Source organism: Camelina sativa, chromosome 16, assembly GCF_000633955.1.
Source record: "Camelina sativa cultivar DH55 chromosome 16, Cs, whole genome shotgun sequence".
NCBI classification, from domain to species: Eukaryota; Viridiplantae; Streptophyta; class Magnoliopsida; order Brassicales; family Brassicaceae; genus Camelina; species Camelina sativa.
The window spans coordinates 21,997,975-22,013,541 of NC_025700.1; the positions used below are offsets into that span (position 1 = coordinate 21,997,975).

The following is a 15,567-nucleotide window of genomic DNA, read 5'->3' on the forward strand; positions in this document are numbered from 1 at the left end:
TTCATTCTATTGGGAGTCTAGAGATGGCACCTTCTTCTTCTTCCTAGTATTCAGGGCTGTACAGACTTATCAGATGTTCTTCGTTCGTGCTCTTTCTTGACTCGTACCATCTTACTTGTTCTGAAGACCGAAAGATGATACCAGCATTATGATTGATAATGGCAACACAAGATGCCGATATGAACGATGATGGAAAATGCAGAGTTTTTTACCTGAAGAAGCTTGTTGTTCCTCTTCTCTCGTACCATGGAGTATCATTGTGCCTGTGAGCACAGTGATGAATCCACATAATTCAGAGGCTATGCTGGCTGCGTTTTGCCCAGACCAATCCTGTGAAAACCCGATTTTTAATGTTAAGTGTTTCCTTTAACTGATCTTTTGGGAATCTACACGTTATCTAGTTGAACCTACCTTGAACATAATTGCACTAGCAACAATTGTGAGGGTTGTAAACATTACATAATATACTGGAGAAACAATTGCTGCATTGAATGTGTCCAAAGCCTGCAGAAAATAATATAACAGTAACAATCTTAGGCCTTAAGTCGAGACAGGAATGGTATGCCAAATAGAAAAACGTAAAAGTATCAACAATGCAAAGAGAAATTCTTAAGTTCTTATGTTTGCTGGAAAAAAAAACAAAAAGAGACCTTCAATGCTACATGTGCAGCTATTCATTTCCTAAGGAAAATTAAGGAATGATCTACTGATGGATATTTGTTTGCAGGCATTAACAAGATAACTGTTCTACTTTCACTTGCATACTAACCTATCGAGTCCAGAATATGTATGCAAAGGCTTGCCAATGCCAAACATATATCTGGTGTAGAGGGTTTACCTTGTTTAGGTAAATCAATTGTGTAACTACACAGGTTCCTGCAACCATGGCAAAAAGCCACGTCTGTGGATACCCTATCTGGCTTACTCCCTCCATTGTTAATTTTATCGCAATCCCAATAGCTTTTATGCTCATAACCTGTTTCAAGACACCAACGAGAAATTACAAGAAAATATAGAAATAGAGTCCAAAAGTAAAATCCAAGATGATGGTCAGAAGAAGCAACTTACAGTGAGAGCACCCATTAACGAACATATTCCGATATAAACAAGAATGTTCGTTTGGCCGCACAGGGGTTCAAAATGCAGAATTAAAGCAAGGACAATGGACATGGTTATGGCTACGTAGATTAGAAAAGCTGTTTCATACACAAGAAAGGAAAATTGTGTTTCTCTCAGATAAACAAAAGGCACAATGTGTGTGAGTACTGAGTAACGGGGAGAGAGAGAGAGGTACCTGGCTGAGTAGCGAGATTCCAAATTTCTTCAACGGAATTGGGAGTCTGCTCCTTTGGTGCGTGGATGACAATAACAACGGAGCCGACGATGCAAGAAACACATCCGAGGACCCCCATTTTCTTAAGTTTTTCTTTTAATAGGAAATGTGCCAAAACAGCACTAGCAAGCAAATGAGAGGGTTAGTCAGTCAGAGAATGAATGAATATAACACAGACACAGAAGATCCAAAAGTGAGTAACAAAAGAGAGCAATGATGGCAATGACATAAACATATATATACCTGATGATAATACTTAAAGCACCAAGAGGAGTAACAAGTACAGCCGGTGCATAAATATAAGCCACAAAGTTTGCAGCTTCTCCAACAATCACTAAACAAATGAATAGGGAGAACGCAACGCAGCCTAATAAGATATATGGAGTAAAAAGACTAAATAAAACATGAAGAAGGAAAAAAAAAACTAACTTGTGACCATGCCCGCCCACCAAAGAGGCTCTAATAAGTATGTATAACCTCCATAACCTGCAAATACAATCCCATGAGAGATATCATATAGTGGGGTTTCTTGAAAGCTATAAAAAAAAAAAAACTAATCTGTAACTGTTATTGATGGAATCCATCAAAGCTAATAAGTTTCTGAAGACGTTACATATCGGGAGTGAAACAATATTGTAAGCAAGCAAGAGTGTAAAAAGGTGATAATAATAATGAGAGAAGGAGAAAGAGACCTGCGCGGGTGCCAAAAGCAGCAGCGCGTTTGAGACCTTTCTTCTTAAGAATGAAGCTGGAACCAATGAAAACACTAGAGGCTACAGCTAGTATCAACCCCTTGCCATTGTCCGACTCCATTCCCCCTAATCGGATTACTTACTACCCACACAAAAAAAAAAATACAATAAGGGACCCTAAATTATAATCTCTGTGATTAATCGGAAAGACAAATTGAAGTCAATCTCTGGTCTCACCCCAGACCCTATAATCCTATCTCCGGGATGTGTTATTTCCGATCACAATCAATCTAATCCGGCGGTTATTAGCAGGCAAAACTGAAGAATTTTGAACGGAGAGAAAAAAAAAAAGAGAGGATGATGGATGACGGATGACGAAAGAGAATCGCACAAGTGGTGGTGCTCACCGATGTAACGCGGTCGTCTCTCTCTCTCTCTCAGACGACTTCTGCGATTTGCTTTGCTTTGCTGCTGAAAATTCAAAATCAAAAGAGAGAGAGATCTGGTTCGATTTCTATAAGCTCTCTTCTGTGTTTACCTCTGGCGAGACGACAGCTCAGGAAAATTCGTGGGTCTTGCCGAGTCTTAACCGGCTCCGGTACGCGTTTCGGTTTAATTATTATTATTGTACATTAGAGAGTGAGTTTTCATCAATCGCTATATCGTGTTAATTAATAGCCATCAAGCACTATTCCAGCAGCGTCGGCCGGCTCTTTAGAATTTTCAATCCACACACAGTTACTGGTTGTATTGTATGTATGTATATTCTTCATTATTTGGTAACCATAGTAACCATTTTTCACCTAATACAAATTTTAACGGTTCAAATCAAACAAAAGAATGAGAGAGATATGTTTAAAAAGCACGTAGAGTCTTCGCTTGCCTCTCTCTCTCTCTCTCTATTCATTTTTGTGTGTAGGAGGAAACAAATTTAGCACATGCTGATGCTGCGTATTTATATTATTATCATCATGTTTACTAGACTACTAATACTATTTCCTTTTATAAAAAAAAAATAGCCAACCAACAATATACTGATATATTTTTTTTGGGTCAAATTTTATCTACTAGTCTACTAGTATATGAATTTGCTGTAAATAGACTGAGACCACCATTCCATGTTTTTATTTAAACCAGTCGTCCATGACCATGACTATAACTCAACTCTCGAGACATTTACTACTCATCATCGTCCACTCCCCTATATTATTTATAAATTAATGGCTTCAATCATGTGAATTACGACGAGGCTGCTCCGACGTTCGTGTATTCAAAAAAAATTATACGACATTGGGCTCAACAGTCACTATTCAACTTTTGTTGGGCCTATTCCAAAAGGCCCCCAGTCGTGTTCCACCACAATTTTGAATTTTATTTATCTTACTTTTGTCTCTTATTCGCTTATATGTTCCCATCGATAAACTCTTATATAATAAGATGCTTTTTCTAATTTTAGAAAATATCCATTTCTGATTTTGTTTTTATTACGATCTATTATTATTGACTAAACGCCAAATAAAAAGCCACAATTAAAATTAAAAAAAAAAAAAAACTTTATTAATAATAGGAAAATATCAAAGCAGAGAAATCACAATCCCATTAAGCTAAGAAGAAACTTCTAGAAACACTGGAAACCACCGCCGCTAAGAAAACCCTAGATCCATATCTAAGAAGAGATCTCACCACAATCGGCGATCACAACCGCCTTCGTCGGCTTTCCAGAAGAAGATCCGACCTTCTCAATAGCCTTAACAACGTCCAAGCCTTCAATCACCTGACCAAACACCACATGCTTCCCATCGAGCCAATCAGTCTTCACCGTACAGATAAAGAACTGAGATCCGTTGGTGTTGGCTCCAGCGTTCGCCATCGACAGAATCCCAGGTCCCGTGTGCTTCCTCTCGAAGTTCTCATCCTCAAACTTGTTTCCGTAGATCGATTCGCCGCCCGTACCGTTCCCGACGGTGAAATCCCCTCCTTGGCACATGAAATCAGGGATCACGCGGTGGAACGCAGAGGCTTTGAAGTGCAGTGGCTTTCCGCTACGTCCGACGCCTTTCTCTCCGGTGCAGAGTGCTCTGAAATTCTCAGCCGTCTTCGGGGTCTTGTCGGTGTAAAGCTCCATCACGATCTTTCCCGCCGGTGCACCGCCGATGGTCATGTCGAAGAAAACTTTGGGATGCGACGCCATTGTTGTTTGTTCCGATTGATTTGGGGCAAGGAATTAAAGTTTGTGACCTAGAGAGAGAATTTTTGTGAAGGAGCTCTTGGGGACCTATTAAATTATGAAAGGGAAATATTGTACCGAAAGCAATATGGAAAATAAGAGAAATTGTCACTTTTAAAATAAAATGGATGTACGTGTTATGGTAGTATTACAAATCTAAATAATGATTATCTAAAAAAATAACGAAAAGAAAACCAGAAATTTTCCAATTTTCAAATAAGGTTGACAAAAATAATAATAAGGAAAACTAGAAAAGGAACGGAAATTATTAATAGAAAACCGGAAATAAATATTAATATTCTGTGAAATATTGTTTAGCTTTACATGTAGTAGACTCAATAAGATCACACTGGTGTGATGCTATATGAATAATGCTGTGGTACTGGGCCAAGAGGTGAAATATTTATAACGACATGTGAAATGTAAGTGAGAAAATAATACTAGGCCCTTCGGACTGAGACACGTGCCGAGATCTCAACGGTTTTAGGTTTGGTTTAACTCCATGCTCTCTTTGATCATCAATCCTACTTAAACGCGATAATTTTGTTATCCCTAATTATTGCGATTAGTTTACATTTTGTCAAATTTAAAATTTTACTGAGGTTAAGGATATTTACGAGGAATTGACATTTCTCGTATTATATTAGCTAGATCTTTTAAAAGAAGTTAAAGAGAAAATATCAAATCACAGACTTTATTTAACAAGAAAAAAAATACAAAATATTATTGGCTGCAGGGATTAATTTAAAGGTATAGAAACATCAAACATCTACATAGAGAATTCAATTATTAAACAAAGCAACAAAGCAATATTACTTTTTTGGCGTCACTCACTTTTCTTTGAAATAAGAAAGAGAGAGTTATATTTGTTTTGTAACTCTCTCAATCAAGGATGAGAAGGGAAAGGAGGCCATTTCCCGAACTTAGGGTGGGGAATAATGTATTTAGGTGGGAAGGACGGAAACTTGGGAAGTGGTGGACATGGCTTCTTTGGAATCACCACTACTGGTGGCTTGTATATCGGTTTGTAGATGGGAACCGGTGGCTTGTAGATGGGTTTGTAGATAGGCACCGAGGGCTTGTCGATCGGCTTGTGAAGTGGCGGGTATGGCTTCTTTGGGATCACCACCGGAGGCTTGTAAATAGGTACGGGTGGCTTGTAGATGGGCTTATGTGCAATCTTTGGTGGACAAGGTTTCTTGGGGATCACCACTGGTGGCTTGTAAATAGGCACCGGAGGCTTGTAGATAGGCACCGGCGGCTTGTAGATGGGCTTATGTGCAATCTTTGGTGGACACGGCTTCTTTGGGATCACAACCGGTGGTTTGTAAAATGGGGGACAAGGCTTCTTGATCTTAGGAAACGTTAACGCAGGCAAAGGGAACTTAGGCATATGCCAAAAGAACTTTGACATGCAAACTTCCGGTGAGAATTTAAGACTTTGTTTGAGACCCAAAACATGGGTTTCGCCGGATTTCGATAGAAACACGACCTTGGAGGCTTCAAGACCGTCGTGGGCCGGACAAGGGTTGCCTGAGGCGCTATATAGATGAGCATAACAAGCTTCCTTTAGCGCTCCATCGTCTCCGACAATGTCATGATTAGGAATATTGAGATTAAATTTTCCTGTTTCGTCAATTTCCCCGCTTCCTTTCTTAACGAAAGGGCCTTTTGAATCGGCCGCCTTGCATTTTATCGTTACTCGGAGTCCTATTTTTAAACAAAAGCGTTAGTTTGAAAGTCGTAACGAAACCAAAAACATAAGTTAGTTATATATGAGAAAGTGCTTTATTCCATGTGTAATCAGTCAAATTATATATGGACCGAGAAGTATCCCGACACTTCTCGACCGGAACATTACATATAAGTAAAAGTGTGTACAACATGCATGGACTTGATCGAGTATAAGATTTTAAAGCATATATTACAATATTACCTGAGAATGCGTTGGGGATCTTGATTTTGCTGCTTTCTGCGTAGCCAACGACCTCGACATCGCCAACGACCTTGATGTCACGGTTAAGGGAATGAGCCACCGAACAGAGAGCAAAGACTAAGAGGATGCAGTAAGCACCTCCGTTTTTAGGTAATATCCTCATCAGATTCTCTTGTTGAAGGTAGATGTGACTAGTAGAGGAGAAAGAAGATATGATTCTACTGAGATCGCCTCTCGTGTATATTTATAGGTCGCTTACGGCTATTATTTTTCATAAATTCATTGGTTTATTTCTTTAGTCTGTTTTATTTTAAAGTTACGGTTACTTGGTGGTACCGTAGCCACGTGAATGTACGAGTGTCATTTTCTTCTTCTTTAAACTTTAGTCAGTTCTGCTTATCGTTCGATACATATGCACAATATAATCATTGGTTCAACTTTTTCATTTAAAAAGAATGAGAACCAACATAATTAACTGAAATTAATATGGATGGATTTTGATATGATCATATCGAGTTGGTTTTTATTCGAGTTCCAAACATGTTTAATTGTAATTGGAATACATTGATCCGGAATAAACATGTTAATACATAAACTACTCATAAACATTAACGTACGTAGATGAATAAATAAATAGATGAATAAATAAATGAGATCGTATATAATCGAGTACCACCGACCCCAAATTAAATCGTTTCACATGAGAGCCTTAGTCTTTAGAGGATAGACTTTAGTTTATTTGCTCCCAAAAACAGATAGGGAGGGTTCACGTTTATTCTAATCACCTAAATATGTGGAGGAAAAAAAAGAAAAGAAGAATACAATTTTATATCGTTCAAGATAAACCAACTACCAAGTCTACTAGATGTAAGAAAAGACAATAATCTTAACCCGATGATACTATATATGTCTGAACCTAGTACACCTCACTAGCTTCGTACTTCCATAATTTGTTGATTATCCAAGCAAAAAAAAAAAACATATATATATTTAGTTTCGAGTTTTATAGCTAGCTCAGTCACGTACATTCGGTGATGGTTAAATCTGAAATCTGTGTATTTAAGTAAAAGTCGGTGACCAAATTCGACCACATTAATATACGACACAAAATTATAAAGTTTACCTTATCACAAGGCTATATATAGTAATAGAAATTGAGAATAACGTAGTTGGTAATACGTCCACGTCTCAAATGCTTGAATTAACAAGTCATGTATTTACCACTATGGCTAAAGTACGGCATGCATGCAAGGCGCATGATCTAAGTAACAAAGGTAACAAACAACATAATTTATGCCAAAAATTTATAGAACATAATTTATGCCCAAAAAAAAAAACATATATAGGTTTAAAAGTATATTTATACATATATTGTTGAATTGGCTAGTAGGGAAATTTGTGATAAATTAAAAATATATGGTTATTGGTTAGAAGGCAGAATCGAACTAATAATTTATGACATTACTTCTTGTTATCTATCGAAGCTGGCAAGGCCCCTCAGCCACAATTCCTGACTATTATAGAAAAAGCCAGCTCTCAAACACACTGTCTGTTATTCTTCTCTCAACTACTTTAAACATCCATATTCACATATATAAATTGTATATAGCACACTTATTCTACATTATCTGATGATATATGTTGTAACCATTCAAAATCTAACTGATCACCATCAGTGTCTAATATTTCATGTCGATCCGATTTGTTTCTAACTGGTAAAATATGTAACCAATCCTTATAATTAAATGTTTCCCGACGATCCTTAACTCTAACAGAGCAAAGCGATTTCAGTAGTGTAGAATCAAGAAATAGCCTTTCTTCCGACTGTTTGTATGCATTGATCGCATTTATAAAACTTATTAATTATACAACGAGAAATATGACTAAATAAAACATAAATAGCACACTTTTGTAGATGGTGTGTCATCTATATAGGCTATAGCGACTATGACTTCTATGTATATATTGTTCATTACTTTTTTAAAAGGGACAACCTATATAAATCAGTCATTAAATCTCTAATAAATTAGATAGGTTGTTTTTTATAAGTTTGTATTTATATAATGCTTAGAAGTGACATATAAAGGAGACTGTGACACCATTAGTCTAACTTTTATACAATGTGGATGTGGTGGTGAAAAGATTGTTCAATAGAAAGATTCAACTGATTGAGTAAAATCAACTTTAAAGTGGATTGAGTTAAAACGGTTAAACCACCGATTATGAACCTAATTTATCCAAACCAAACCAATGCTGGATTTGCATCATGGAAGACAAGACACTATATATCTTTCATAGGAGTTATTAAAAGTCATCGGAGAAGCCAATCCCCTCTTCACTAGCTAGGTGCTTGTATATATATATAATATATACATGTAGTGTGGACCGTGTTTAATGTTTCGTACGTTCAAGAGAAATGTTTCTGTATTGTGCAGAGTGCAGACACACTCCTATGGCCTGCACAATACAGACACTCATTTAGTATCATCACTTGAGAAGTTTTTGTTTCGTTTGAGAGAGGCCGAAATTTAAGCCTGATGATATTATTTAAAGGCCCATAATAAAACATTTAAAAGCCCAAAACGAACACATGCGTCTACTGCATAAAAGAGCTCTCTCTCTCTCTCTCAACAATGGCGGTCGGAAGAATCTTGTGAATTCGATTCCGATTTTTGAGCGAAACGAAGCGGGAGAAGAAAGATGTCGGGTATGGGTGACGGCTACGTTGGTACGGCTCAAGATGCTGTGAGGATACGGCGGCTTCAGAAGCAAAGAGAGGCCGAACGCAAAAAAATCCAAGAGCTAAAGAGCAAGACTGCCTCAGGCAAAGACCAATCTGGCCTTCTCCAATTCGGAACCAGTTCTTGCGAGGTTCGACCAATCAAGATCCCATCTGATCTCCAACTGTATATACATACTACTTTCCAATTTCTAGGTTTCGAGAGTTTGTTTCAATGGTGAATTGTTGTAGGAATATTAGATTTAGAACTTTGTTCTGGCTCTGAATTAGGAGTTTTCCGCAATACTTAGGGGTTAGCTTGAGTACAAGGTTCAGTTATCAGTGGTATTTGTATGAAAGCTGCAATTTCTCAAGTACAGAACAAAATTAGATCATCAGTACTTGAGAAATTGCAGCTTTGGTGTCTGAAGTATTGACAAAATCCCAAATTGTTTTCTTAATTGTTTATAACATTTTTTTGTTTTCTGTTTATAGATTCTTGACACTGCTTTCAAGAAAGAAACAGTCGGTTTGGTTACAAGAGAGGAATATGTGGAGAAGGTAATTGGAGTCATGGACTTTATCCTTCAATTTTTATAGTTATCTAGATGATGGTGTTAATTGTGTCTGGGATATCTGTAGAGGGTTAATATTCGTAATAAGTTCGAGGAAGAAGAGAAAGAGAAACTGCAGAAGCTACAACAAGAGTGAGTTTGGTTTTTCTTTCAAGTTCATTTTTCCTAGTTATTGATGTTGTTTTTCTGGATTAAGCTTGATCGACTTTGTTTCTAAACTTCAGGGAAGAGGAGTTGCAGCTAGAGAAGCGTAACAAGAAGAGAAAGATTAAGGGATCTTCCCTCTTATCTTTTGCTGAAGATCTTGAGAATGGCAGTGATGAAGATGATGGAGAAAACAGTAAGTGGATTGATCTCCTAGATTGCAATTAGTTTACCTGGGCCATACTTCTTAGACTTTGTTAAGTATTATTACCTTGATTCCGGAAAATGCTGTTGTTACATCAGTGGTGATTTGTGTAGTATAGTTAAGAACTTAAGATTAGGTGTGATACATGTGTCGTTCAATTAAACCACATAATTGTTTTTCCCTTTTTGTATAGAAGTTGAAAAGTATAATGTCTGTCTTTTTCAGAAATGATGAATCCCTTTTTATGTGTGGAAGTTGAAAAAGTAGAATCTCTATCTTTTGCAGATATAATGAATCTCAACATGTATTAGAGACATTAATTTTATAACTGTAGTTGGAATCTTGCTTGGTTGTTGGAGCTTTTAAAATGCAAATAGCTTACTAGCATAGAAATTTCAAGATATCATCACCTGTTCGAGTGTTTTCCTCTTTGTAACTTCTATCATGTACACTATTTATGCAGAGAGTTCTGGGACAATGAACTTACGTTGCGGAAAACTTGGCAAGGACCCCTCAGTGGAAACTAATTTCCTGCCTGACAGGTGATCTCTAGCTCTCTTGTTTACATTTATCGTCCCTGTCTGCTTTTGCAGTAAGTCTCAACTTTAGCTGTGGTGTTTTGAGGTTGCTGTTTCAGTGAGCGGGAGGCGGAAGAACAAGCTGAACGTGAAAGGCTGAAGAAGCAGTGGCTTCGTGAACAAGAGCAGATTAAAAGTTGTCCACTTCCCAGTTGCTTCTAATTTCAGTACTAACACTTGATTTAAGGAAGATTGTCTAACTAACTAGTTTTTTTGCTTTTCAGACGAGCCTCTTCAGATTACTTACAGTTACTGGGATGGGACGGGCCATAGACGAGTTATCCAGGCAAGCACAAGCTACATCTTATACTGCTGTTGGAGATTAAGTCTGATCATATACTCACCTGTATGATTAACGCTTTTTACAGGTCCGCAAGGGTGATGCAATTGGGAATTTTCTGCGGGCTGTTCAGCAGCAGCTTGCCCCTGACTTCCGGGAGATTCGGACGACATCAGTTGAGAATCTGCTATATGTCAAGGAAGATCTTATCATCCCGCATGTGAGAACCCATTACACTTATCAAGTTATTATCCCCTCACACTATCTAGAACTTAACGATAACATGAAAATGTTTATTGCAAATGCAGCAACACAGTTTCTATGAGCTGATCATTAACAAAGCTAGGGGGAAGAGTGGCCCGGTATGCCTTGTCGAAAATTTCTGAATTCAGTTTATATAAAAAAATCGTGACTGAGACTCACCCACTCCTGCAATGTTCTTGTTAACAGCTGTTTCACTTTGATGTGCATGAAGATGTGAGAACAATAGCAGATGCAACGATAGAGAAAGACGAGGTATGTGTCCCTTAACCCAGTTGCATTCAGAAAAGAGAGTAGTTTGATGATGAGAAGGAAGTTGTTTCTAAAGGTTTTGTAAAATGTGGTGTTATTGAAGTCGCATGCGGGTAAAGTTGTGGAGAGGCATTGGTACGAGAAGAACAAGCATATATTCCCTGCTTCCAGATGGGAGGTAAATACTCCCAAATCCATCCCTTTCTCTGCACTTTTCTCAATCTATCATTTTAGGAATTAAAGATTTCTTCCGCATTTATCTTTGGGCAGATTTACGACCCGACAAAGAAGTGGGAGCGGTACACAGTCCATGGGGATTGATTTTTGGAGCAGAAGATGCTTTTGTTACATGCATGGAATCTAGTTGACATGATTGATGAGATTTGGTGTATTAGCAGTAGTGGAATGTTCATGGATTTTTTTAATGCTTTATTATCAGTCCCTCAATGTACCATTATTATACTCTCGTTTTGTTTTAATTACTTGGAATCATGGAAATATATATCTTTTTAATCTATATAGTTTTTCCCAGTTATTTTTGTGAAATTCTCATATGAAATTTTTTGTATGAGATCTTCTGATAGTAATAATAAGGAGGGCACAGAAATTAAGAATGTTTTAAGAAAGTAATTTGTGAATCCTCCTGATGTATATAAAATACAAATGGTAACAAAATCAAGTATAAAAATCAAAATGAGAGACCAGACAAAAACGCTGTCGTTTTACGAGTTTCTATGGTTGTGTACTTGTATATAACTCGTGTTTGTTATCTCTTTTTTTGTTTTTATTCAGAGATAAAATAATTCACTAATTGTGAAAGAGGAGGAGGAGCAAAGCAAAGCAAAGCATAAATAGCATCGGAGAGACACTGTATTGGTTGACCAAATTTGATAGAAGCCGCGATAACGACAGCGATGATGAATCTTAGGGTTTTGTTCCTCGCTCTCCTTCTACTCGCATCTCCTCTTCTTCAAGGTTCGCAATCCCTCTTTCTCTATCTCTCTCTCCCTTCCTTTGTGTTGTTGACCTGGAATCTGTAGATCTAGATCCATTTGTTTTCATCGCGTGCGTTTCCCCAATTTACAGATTTCATATATTTTTGATCTCTGTATCCGATCTGGGTTTCTTCGATAGGGATCTAGTCCTGTTTTCGATCAAAGTTACGTTCTTTATTCATCGATCCGAGTGAAATTGAGTTCGTTATCCAAATTGTGCAATGTGGTTTCACAAATAGACAAACTTTCAAATGTAGATCGAATGTTCTTCGATAGTGTCTGCTTTGCATGTCTTTTGATTAGAGGATAATTCCCAGATTGTAACCTTTTTTCAGAAGAAGACGTTATGTTTGAACACTGTAGTAACATGTGGCCTGATGGGTAATTTTTTGGTTTCTTTTGTCAGTTGCTAGATGTCAATCTGATGCCGAGGATCATTCCAGTCTTGTTGACGATGTTGTGGGAGAACACAGTGATGATGCCGTTGAGGAAGATGACCAGGATTTGGATAACTTGACCTCTGCTCCAGGAGTTGAGACTGTTTGTGTCTTCCCCAAAAACACTGCCAAATGTTTGTGTTTTCTCCTTTCTTCTTCTTCACGTATTTATATCTATATCCATTGTTTGTCATCATGATTCATGAATGCTCTTTGTTTTCCTGCAGTGGTTCCAGCTGGAGAAGAGACTGAGCTCCTTGTTGCTTTGAAGAATGATGGTAGCTAAACACCTCTTTTAGCTGTCTCTTTGGGCTTGTGTTTTCTGTTGGTTTTTAAATCTAAATATCTCACTGTGACATAAACAGGGAAAACTAACGTCGGGGTAATGGGAATTAGGGCCAGCGTTCATCTTCCTTATGATCACAAGTTGTTGGTTCAGAATCTAACCATGCTGGTAAGCATTTTACTAGAAAACCATTTTTTAAAAATTTGTGTTATGATTTTATTATTTTCTGATGGTCTCATACTCTCTTTATATTACAGAGATTCAACAATGCATCCATCCCAACGTCTCGTCAAGCTACATTCTCTTACATCTTTGCAGTCAGTCATTACCTGCAGGTACACATATCCTACCATAGACGACATATCATTCTCATTCATTCTAAAACTACAACCGGGTAATCGATATTATCTGATCTTACTTGGTGTTTCTCTTGTCTTTCACAGCCTGGAGCATTTGATCTGGTGGGTTATATCATTTACGACGTGGAAGGAAAGCCATTCCAGAGTGTCTTCTACAATGGAACTATAGAGGTAGTTGAATCTGGAGGGCTCATCAGCGGCGAATCTGTCTTCCTTATTACACTTGGAATCGGTCTCCTCCTTCTCCTCGGTCTATGGGCATACAGCCAAGTACAGCGTCTCACTAAGGTAAACAATTGGATTTATTTTTCTTTCTTGTGAACCATTTGTACAGTTAAATATTCATTTGATAATTTCCTCTCTTAATAGAAAACCAAAAAGGTGTCCAAGGTTGAAGTAGGAACCAGGTCTACTGACGCATCACTTGACGAATGGCTCGAGGTTCGCTTATCTCTCTCTCTCTCTCTCTCTCTCTCTCGTTACGCTTCTTTCCTCTACATTATGATTGAATCTGATTGAAATTTGTGTTATTACCTCCAGGGAACTACTCTGAGGAAGACATTGTCTGGGAAATCGAAGAACAAGAAGAACTAAAGGAGCCTTTTGCTCTTTCTAGTTGTCATAGACTCGGCTTCGACGTTTTGAAAGAGTTTCCAAGTTTAAGTTCAGTATTGAGGATATTTAGGGTTTTAAACGTTTCTCTTTTTGGTTCCAGCATTGTACTCTTTAGACAATCTTTACTTCTTGTCATAAACATTCTCCTCATGAAACAACTTAACTTATAATGGTTTAGATCTGCGTTTTTTGTTGTTGTTAATCTTCTATAACACGGCATGTCCACGGATGACACATCAGTAACCTTTTTGAGCAGTACATTAACATCTTTATACGATTGTTATAATAGTTGCAATATATATTATACTATATAATAGTCGAGTTGATGATTTAATCAGAAGAGACGAGCGATGAGGTTATCTTAAAAAGATGGGTCCTAGAAGGTGGACAACAGACTTGAGGGAGCGGTCGCTTCAAACTAGGCATGAAAAACCTTCTAACGTAGTCTATCAGCAACTCATTGTGAGTTGCTAATGAGTTGCTTTAAGTGTGGCTCGAGATTTGATTTAGATAATTATACAGAAGAAACTCTTGAGTTAAGCTTACTCCCAAGTAAATGTAGAGGATCACAGCTTTAGTTACAAAGATCTTAATCAAAGACCCTTTTTCTCTTTCTCCGTCAAACCAGAGCTCATGAATCAATTTTTTTGTTTTACATTATTAGTTCAAGAAGAAGAAGTAAGAACACAAACAACAACAACAAGATCGCTAACCTCCCTTTTATTTCTGATCTCATCTGTTCCATGGAGGACTAGCGATTTCCGTTACTGATAGTTCATAATCAAGCAGCAACTTTCTTTGACGTGACTGAGTTCACAATGGTTGCAAACTCAGGACCCTAAAGTTCACATCAAAGGTGGGTGTGAGCTTTACTTCTTTTTATAAAGAACATATCCACAAACGTCTAAAGTTACTTCTTACCTTCAAGGAGGCACCACCAACAAGAAATCCATCAATGTCTTCTTCTTTGGCAAGCTCTGCACTGTTGCCTCCGTTGACAGAACCTGGCAATTCAGAAGGAAATAATCAACATAAAGTCTGATTTTGCGGTGGATAACTAATCTAACGCACCTCCATATATGATTCTCGTTTTGGAAGCGACTTCCTCAGAGACATTCTTTTTGAGCCAACCACGGACAGCTACATGGACTTCCTGTGCTTGCTGAGGAGATGCAACTTTGCCAGTTCCAATTGCCCATACAGGTTCGTATGCAACAACTATATTGTCCCAGCTAGGGACAGCATCTGGAAATACAAAATAACTCACTGCAGTTAAATGAGTGCAGACATGATTTGGAACATGAGATCGTAATACAAGAGTGTTACCAGCAAACGCCTTCAGTTGCTCGAAGCAAACATCAAATGTCTTGCCTGCTTCCCTCTCTTCTAGCTTTTCCCCAATACAAGCTATTACTCCAAGACCCTCATTCAACGCGTAAGCAGCTTTCTTCCCGATAAACTGTGGTTGTGTTGAGAACAGAGTAAACATGTCTTCACAACAAACCTTTCTTAACAACTCACTAGTTCTTATTGAGTATTTCATTAACTGACCTCATCCTTTTCTCCGATGACATGTCTCCGTTCGGAGTGCCCAAGAATGACCCATTTGCAACCGAGGTCTTTGAGCTGTTCCACGCTGTATGGTGAAACAGGTGACTTTAAGTTCAGACAAA

The 15,567-nt window shown here is 37.8% G+C and overlaps 6 protein-coding genes across 7 annotated transcripts in view; 2 read left to right on the forward strand and 4 right to left on the reverse strand.

Moving 5' to 3' along the window:
* Positions 1-2,631, reverse strand: part of LOC104751767 (probable magnesium transporter NIPA6) — a 4,035-nt gene extending 1,404 nt beyond the window's left edge. The window contains exons 1-10 of one of the 2 annotated variants that reach the window (XM_010473788.2): positions 2,263-2,631; positions 2,026-2,167; positions 1,763-1,819; positions 1,577-1,667; positions 1,295-1,455; positions 1,069-1,196; positions 839-976; positions 412-504; positions 213-330; positions 24-120 (exon numbers count right to left, since the gene is read on the reverse strand). In XM_010473788.2, coding sequence (XP_010472090.1) covers positions 44-120; positions 213-330; positions 412-504; positions 839-976; positions 1,069-1,196; positions 1,295-1,455; positions 1,577-1,667; positions 1,763-1,819; positions 2,026-2,146 — 984 coding nt within the window. In that variant the 5' untranslated portion in view covers positions 2,147-2,167; positions 2,263-2,631 and the 3' untranslated portion in view covers positions 24-43. Of the gene's footprint in view, positions 121-212; positions 331-411; positions 505-838; positions 977-1,068; positions 1,197-1,294; positions 1,456-1,576; positions 1,668-1,762; positions 1,820-2,025; positions 2,168-2,262 lie in introns of both variants that reach the window. The other variant, XM_010473787.2, reaches the window with a different exon arrangement.
* On the reverse strand, positions 3,563-4,447 carry LOC104751768 (peptidyl-prolyl cis-trans isomerase CYP19-2). Its single transcript, XM_010473789.2, has one exon. It carries the CDS (start codon positions 4,214-4,216, stop codon positions 3,692-3,694), a length of 525 nt encoding a protein of 174 aa, XP_010472091.1. The 5' UTR covers positions 4,217-4,447; the 3' UTR covers positions 3,563-3,691.
* On the reverse strand, positions 4,928-6,405 carry LOC104751769 (proline-rich protein 2-like). Its single transcript, XM_010473790.2, has 2 exons — positions 6,189-6,405; positions 4,928-5,962 (listed from the first exon to the last, which is right to left on the reverse strand). Exons 1-2 carry the CDS (start codon positions 6,349-6,351, stop codon positions 5,139-5,141), a joined length of 987 nt encoding a protein of 328 aa, XP_010472092.1. The 5' UTR covers positions 6,352-6,405; the 3' UTR covers positions 4,928-5,138.
* On the forward strand, positions 8,798-11,717 carry LOC104751770 (protein XAP5 CIRCADIAN TIMEKEEPER). The gene is made up of 12 exons (XM_010473791.2): positions 8,798-9,059; positions 9,403-9,468; positions 9,550-9,614; positions 9,707-9,822; positions 10,295-10,373; positions 10,469-10,545; positions 10,634-10,695; positions 10,778-10,909; positions 10,998-11,051; positions 11,140-11,205; positions 11,306-11,380; positions 11,473-11,717. The coding sequence occupies exons 1-12, from the start codon at positions 8,889-8,891 to the stop codon at positions 11,521-11,523; spliced, it is 1,014 nt and encodes a 337-aa protein (XP_010472093.1). The 5' UTR covers positions 8,798-8,888; the 3' UTR covers positions 11,524-11,717.
* On the forward strand, positions 11,982-14,092 carry LOC104751771 (translocon-associated protein subunit alpha). Its single transcript, XM_010473792.2, has 8 exons — positions 11,982-12,177; positions 12,604-12,768; positions 12,862-12,912; positions 13,000-13,088; positions 13,178-13,255; positions 13,364-13,567; positions 13,649-13,720; positions 13,820-14,092. The coding sequence occupies exons 1-8, from the start codon at positions 12,117-12,119 to the stop codon at positions 13,871-13,873; spliced, it is 774 nt and encodes a 257-aa protein (XP_010472094.1). The 5' UTR covers positions 11,982-12,116; the 3' UTR covers positions 13,874-14,092.
* LOC104751772 (triosephosphate isomerase, chloroplastic-like) overlaps positions 14,414-15,567 on the reverse strand; it is a 2,801-nt gene continuing 1,647 nt past the window's right edge. Inside the window, exons 5-9 of the mRNA XM_010473793.2 lie at positions 15,446-15,546; positions 15,221-15,353; positions 14,966-15,139; positions 14,816-14,898; positions 14,414-14,732 (exon numbers count right to left, since the gene is read on the reverse strand). Coding sequence (XP_010472095.1) covers positions 14,676-14,732; positions 14,816-14,898; positions 14,966-15,139; positions 15,221-15,353; positions 15,446-15,546 — 548 coding nt within the window. The 3' untranslated portion in view covers positions 14,414-14,675. The remainder of the gene's footprint in view (positions 14,733-14,815; positions 14,899-14,965; positions 15,140-15,220; positions 15,354-15,445; positions 15,547-15,567) is intronic.

Coding starts and splice junctions, on each gene's coding strand:
- LOC104751768 (XM_010473789.2), bottom strand. CDS start 4,216: ATGGCGTCGCATCCCAAAGTTTTCTTCGACATGACCATCGGCGGTGCA.
- LOC104751769 (XM_010473790.2), bottom strand. CDS start 6,351: ATGAGGATATTACCTAAAAACGGAGGTGCTTACTGCATCCTCTTAGTC. Junction 5,963..6,188: donor GATCCCCAACGCATTCTCAG/GTAATATTGTAA, acceptor GTTTAAAAATAG/GACTCCGAGTAACGATAAAA.
- LOC104751771 (XM_010473792.2), top strand. CDS start 12,117: ATGATGAATCTTAGGGTTTTGTTCCTCGCTCTCCTTCTACTCGCATCT. Junction 12,178..12,603: donor CGCATCTCCTCTTCTTCAAG/GTTCGCAATCCC, acceptor TTCTTTTGTCAG/TTGCTAGATGTCAATCTGAT. Junction 13,256..13,363: donor CAGTCAGTCATTACCTGCAG/GTACACATATCC, acceptor TGTCTTTCACAG/CCTGGAGCATTTGATCTGGT.
- LOC104751770 (XM_010473791.2), top strand. CDS start 8,889: ATGTCGGGTATGGGTGACGGCTACGTTGGTACGGCTCAAGATGCTGTG. Junction 9,823..10,294: donor TGAAGATGATGGAGAAAACA/GTAAGTGGATTG, acceptor CTATTTATGCAG/AGAGTTCTGGGACAATGAAC. Junction 10,374..10,468: donor ACTAATTTCCTGCCTGACAG/GTGATCTCTAGC, acceptor TTGCTGTTTCAG/TGAGCGGGAGGCGGAAGAAC.